General features: G+C 46.9%; 1 protein-coding gene across 1 annotated transcript in view; it reads right to left on the reverse strand.

The window, feature by feature from the left end:
• T265_03998 (hypothetical protein) overlaps positions 1-1503 on the reverse strand; it is a gene marked incomplete at both ends in the record, with an annotated part of 25144 nt that extends 23641 nt beyond the window's left edge. The window contains one exon of the mRNA XM_009168616.1: positions 1030-1503. Coding sequence (XP_009166880.1) covers positions 1030-1503 — 474 coding nt within the window. The remainder of the gene's footprint in view (positions 1-1029) is intronic.
• Positions 1504-6129: the final 4626 nt, after the last annotated feature.

Raw genomic sequence — 6129 nt, forward strand, 5'->3', positions numbered from 1 at the left:
CCCAGAAGTGCTCCAACAGGAGTTCGTCTAGGGTTCAGTTTAAGAATGTGGCGGATCGAGAGATTTCCGGAATCTATACGACCTTCAGGGCATCTTAAGTCGAAATCGATCTATCCGGAAACATGTGTTAGAGCAAACTAATGTACCTGTATCATCCGTTATGTTCACAATGAAATTCTCCACGTTTATTCTGTCCCCATTTGTAACGCCCGCCCCACTTTTGTGTTTGGTGCGTACATATGAACTGACGTTTGTTTGTCCGTACCACTTCACCCATTTGGCCTTGAGGTCATCCGGCCATTTGTATCTGACTTTGCACGTGTGACTGTCTCACGCGGGAGCCTGTTTGCTCCCTTGCTTTGTACATTTGTAGTCCAAGCGGACTGTTTGTTTTGGACCCGTATCTACTGTCCAGGTTTGTATAAATTGTGAATTTCTCTCAGCATAATAGTACCGTATAGAAACCCTGCTTCGACTTTGTTTTGCCTACCCGGAGGTTCTGGTATTACGCGTCACTCGAAGATAGCGTTCGACGGTTACAATACCAATTGGGGTTTCCTTCATGAGTCGTACGAAATACATGAATGAAACTTCGGAAGCTCACTAACTTGAAAAAAGATTTATAAAACGGTAGAAATTACTATCATTATATGTGTTATTCGCTTTGGTTATTCTGGCAATAAAACACCTTAATAGCGAGCTGATGAGGTAGTCTTCCAAAAAATTTTGGCGCTTCCAGATAGACGCAGTGAATAAGAGAGATTGAGAGAGATTCATACGTCCTCACAGTCAGGTATCAACTGTGAAGCATGTTTGGTAGTCCTAGCTGAAAAATTCATTGATTACTATATAACAGGAATAGGGGGCAAGTCAACCGTTGTGGACGGCAGAGCAAAGCATTTTTGTTCAAACTTAGCACTAATGGCGCACCTGCTGCAACGAACGATAGTTCCATTCTAACGTAATGGGTTGGCAGCGCAAACAAGCAAACAAAGAGCCCGATATCAAATGGCGAAAGAAAACACTTACATACTGAATGTTAAAAACTCTCTGTGTGAAATAGACCTTGTAAATTCTGACACACGAATGCTCAACGTTACGGCTTATTTGAAAAATCTCATCGCCATGGGTTTTGAACACGTCTAACTGTAGTAGCGCCTTGATTAAGTGCTCAGTCATTTTCAAAAGTGTGGCTTCAGATTGTATGGAAACAAATGCACTTTCTTCATACGTTCGGAGAAGTACCTTTGGTTCGTTGTTGAGGAGCACGGTCGCCAACCAGATCTGGGGGATATCGACGCCGTCAAATGTAAGCAAGCATCCAAAGACGTGAAATCCTTGAGGTCCTTCCTCGGTCTCGCAGGCCACCACGGTGCACCACCAACGAGGTTCAATAAGCCAGTGCTCACCAAGCGTCACTAGTGAAATGGTCATAGGAATGTCGAGGCGCCCACAGTGATTTCGCATGTATTTCCCGATGGCAGCGAGAACTTCATTGCACATGAGTCCAGACCCCTGACATCAGCCAGGCGCAAATACGGTCAGATTATGAAGTTTGCCGTCAAAAGGTTTCCTAAAATTCCCCATGGCCGTACGTTTACATAACCGACGGTCACAAGACGTCCCTCACTGTGTTGGGTCAATGAAGTGGATTGCGATATGTACCGCGAGCCGTCAAAACGGTGGGCCACTCTGCCTCTTGGACACAAATTCAGGACCAGTCAACCACCAACCCCGGACAAGCCCGTGCACCACCGTGTTCCGTTGAATCAAGCAGATCAGAAAGAGAAGACACTGGTTGTAACGAGTACCTTCAAACCCTAGGGGAACAGCGTAGTATCGGAAGCAGTTTGCATTCCCCTAGTGACTGCTGATATGGTCCGCCAGGCTACCGGCTAAGATCGTGTGCTGTAGCAGGTCATTAAGTATCACAGCAGTCACCGGCTGCGAACCCACCACAACACGAATAAAGACGTGCTTTAGCCGGCGTTACGCGCCATTTGTAGTTGTATTGGTTCCTTCTATTTTTCGGACGGGCTAGCATTCAAAAGGACAACCAACAACACCTAATCAGTTTAATAAATGGCACCTGGAAACAAACAAAATGAAGGCCTTTGCCCAAGTTTACGGTTACCGGTCACTGATAGATTCCCAGATTGAGCTTCTGAAATAGTTGGTCATTACTCTTACATTCACTTTTACTTCTAGATTAAGACATTGTCTTAATCTAGCCAGGAGTTCTACGGCCGTCAGTGATTGCGTTTGCCTCTCCTCACCACGTCACGCCCCAACGTACTTCCGATAATTTTTCTGTCTCTGGTACCATTGTGGCTTATATTGGCAGGCCTAGAGAGTCGTTGATAGCCAGGCTGCTGAGTACACGTCTACGTCCATCCTGTCTCACTCACTTGCTGTCGCCATCCTAATTGTGGTAAAAGTTCATTTTCCTCTTTATTTTTGAACCAACTCCTCTCTGGTACCTCCTGAAACTCATCAGGCCTGACGGATCTCATCCCATTCCCACTTCTTCCCAAGCTTCGAACTTCATCTAAGCCTGATTCGGGCACCCTGTCTGGTTGTCGTTTACTCCATCTGATCTGTGATTTACACGCGAAGGGATCCCCATCCGGACCGAAAAATTCCCGCGATCTTACATTAGTTGTGTTCAACATCAGCAACTTCTCTGGGCAAACCCCCCGCCCCAAAAATCCCGCTGCCCCCAGAATTACACATCCCTGCCCAAGAACCTCAAAAGTGACGCCCGTCGTGGGGTTGTCCAAAAACCGAATTATGTCAGTACAAAGATGTCATGGTAGTCATACACAGTTTGATACATTACCCGCAACTACTCACCCCCTACTTTTGGCGGTGCCCTAATCCACTCTTGCCCTTAACTATAACTGCGAACACACTCTTCACTTGATCCCGGTTGCCTCCGGGACCCCTTCATCCTGATTAACCGAACCTTCCATTTAAATGTAAACATCTTGGTGATTTCCGCTCTAAGCGAACCACTGAGTCAACCATTCTCTGTGCAGTCCGCGTTCCGGCTTGTGACTTAGCACCAACTTCCTCCCCCAAGAAACCTTTACACCGGGCCCCACTCCAACAGAGACACCAGTGAGGCTCCACAGTTTCAATGTACACTGTGACTATGAAAGCCCCGCTGTCATCTATCCATATCGCTGATTCCTCTACTTCATCATCCCTATGCCCAACAGCCCAACAGCCCAAAGCCAAAACACCTCACTGTTGGTTTTATGCTTTACGTCAGATCGATCGGCCGGATCGTGGCAATCCTGCTACCTCACAATATTCGTTGCTGTGATACCTCGCTTTCCACAATTGAAAGTTTGCTTATCGCGGATTGATTCACGGATTTATGGATTGATACACAAGAACTAGGCTTTTACACAAGTTTCACGGGTCGGTTTTTTTCTTGTCGTTCAGCGGCTGCCGTTCACCTGAAGGGTACAAGTCAAAAAGGCTGCGGCACTGCTCCTTCAGTTCCGAGCGCAAGGCAGTAGGCTTGCCAGCGCGAGGCCTCGTCTAAGTGTCTAGCAGTACTTTAAACTGGGTTCCAGAAGGAGCGTCGACAAACGTCGGAAGGTTATTCCACGCAGCTACCACCCGAAATGAGCAAAAAGTTTGCCTAATGAATGTGTGCGCTCTTAGCTTCAAAATGTTAATAATAATATTGTTGCGTCCTAATTTTTGGGTGGCATACCGTTAGGCATGTTCATAATTTTACAGTCAGACTGAAAGCACGACTGACTGGGATCGTGGGCACAGGATAAGTTTAGGAGACGGGGCAGCGTCAAAGCGGGTGGGGGCTATCCGATGTAGGCGTGGTCACCACAGAACCGGCACAGGCGGGGAAGCACAGTTACCATGAGTTTTTTGGAGAGAATATCGAGTAAGTTCTGATCCTTAGGATTTGGCAGTGGCGGGTAAAAACAAAGCGAGGAGGCAATCGGGAGGCTTTCTGTCTGACGCATGACGAGGAGGGTGTAACGGTAAAAATTAGGAGCCAGGACATCGGATCTGGTGAAGCAGCAAGGTTGGCGTCATCCAGCAGGTCAAATTGTACATTGAAACTTCGAGCATCACTGGTGTCGCTATTGTGGAGTCGGTCATAATAGTTTCTTGGAAGGGTTAGATAATGGTAGTACACTAACCGAAACGCAAACTGTCCCCGCCGTGTGTTTACGGCCAAAAACCTGTTGGTCAAACGTGTTCAAACAGGGCATAAGTAAGAATTGGTTCCCTTTGGAGGTGACGATACTCCGAGGGAAAGAGTTCAAGCACCGCGAGATGCGTTTCATAGTCCATGCATTCGAGGCCGGCAACCATTCTCGTAATGGCTCGCTGGACACGCTCGATGAGGATTGCGTCTTTCGTGCGTCCTGAGTAGATAAATTGGTTGGCATATTCAAGGAGCAGTCTGAAGTAGGCCTCATTTAGAAGTCCATGCGAGTAATACGTAAGAAGGTGCGCCGAATCATCCGTAGAACAGCTAATGCCTTGTGGGGCGATTTCTCATGGTGTAGCTAGAAGGACAGGTTTGAGGAAAACCAGATACCCAAATCCTCTTTGGCATCTACCATCATTATGTATACTGGTCCTTTCTCGCCATGCCTGAAAAAGGAATTCGCTGAGTCTTCTAGAAATGACATGTGGGCGCATGTTTCGTCATCCAGTGCCAGCCCAACGACCACTGCTTCGGTGAGTCTAAATCCATTTGGAGGACACTGGCAATGGAACCCTAAGATTTCAAGTCGCCCGCGAAAAACAGACATGAAATTTCAAGAACATCTGGGAGGTCGTTGGCATACATGGGAAAAAGTAGTGCTCCAAAAACGGAGCCTTGAGGAGTGCCCATTGGAACCGGCGCCGGAGAAGAGTAAATCTGGCCTGTTTTCACACGGACTGATCTGTCTGATAGAAACGCCTTGATGTAGTGTAGAAATTTCCCTTGAATTCCGTAAAACCCGAAGTTGTGGAGAAGCGGGACGTGTGGGACCCGATCAACTGCTTTTGTGAAAACAAAAAATATGGCATCCCTCGCCTGGGTTAAGACGTCCATAAACACGAACATGTTATCCACGCGAGAACAACTTGGGAGAAATCCGTGTTGGGCTGGAGATATTACGTGCCAGGCAAGATGCTTTTTTGTGCTTCCGTACCTCATTTTTGTCCGCTGTCTTCAAATATCAATGATCCCATCTAGTAACAACTTGATATTTTCTCCAAAAGAAAGAGAAAGCTCCAATAGATTACTTTCCTGCCCATGTAGGTTTAGGCGCAATTCCCTGTACCTGCTTATCCCTCCAGTTGTGACTGTATTGTGACTGTAACAGTATGATAATCCCAGACGTATGCCACCCACTAGTTGAGAATGAACGCCCTTGTTAAATGTTCACGCTGACACATCGAGCCACGCCAAACCACACCCAGCCTGATGGAGTTGGCCTCGCCTCGGTTGAGCTATTTGGCAATGCCATAAACAATAACAAAAACTGGCCTTTTCGTCTGTCCAAAAGTATTCAATAAAAAATCAATATACCTGGGATAGCCGGAAGAAACTCTGCGATGCCCATGGCCTACGTCGACGTGCGTTGCTGTAGCTGCCTTCGTCAATATCGAGGCTATACCGCGCCAAAACCTACCTCGTCAACCAAACAAAAAGACAAACCAAATTTGCTGCTCCCAGGAGTGGACACATACAACACATATAAACATACATTTAGACTCCCGACTCTCCACTATCAACATCCGAGGATTGCATCGAAAATCTTCTTCGTCACGCACCACTCACTGATTAAAGCTGATAGTAGTACTTCGGGGACTGGGGACCTTCTCCCTCGCATCCACCTTCCTTCCTAGATTGTCCTAGTATCGTCCTTCTCACTAACAACCCCCAGGAATTTACACCCACCAGTCGTTACGAGCTTGGTTTACCCTCACCACACCGCCTCTTAGCCCACATGCAGTAAACTGTCCTGTCTCAGGTAGTATAGTTATATTGGCAATCTTAGCTTGACTCTGATGACTACACTACTGAGTACAGATTCATCCTTATCCTGTCTTGTTTAATCACCTGATGTCCTTCCATAACTGTGGTAGACG

This window comes from Opisthorchis viverrini (assembly GCF_000715545.1).
Source record: "Opisthorchis viverrini unplaced genomic scaffold opera_v5_62, whole genome shotgun sequence".
In the NCBI taxonomy this organism is placed as follows: domain Eukaryota; kingdom Metazoa; phylum Platyhelminthes; class Trematoda; order Opisthorchiida; family Opisthorchiidae; genus Opisthorchis; species Opisthorchis viverrini.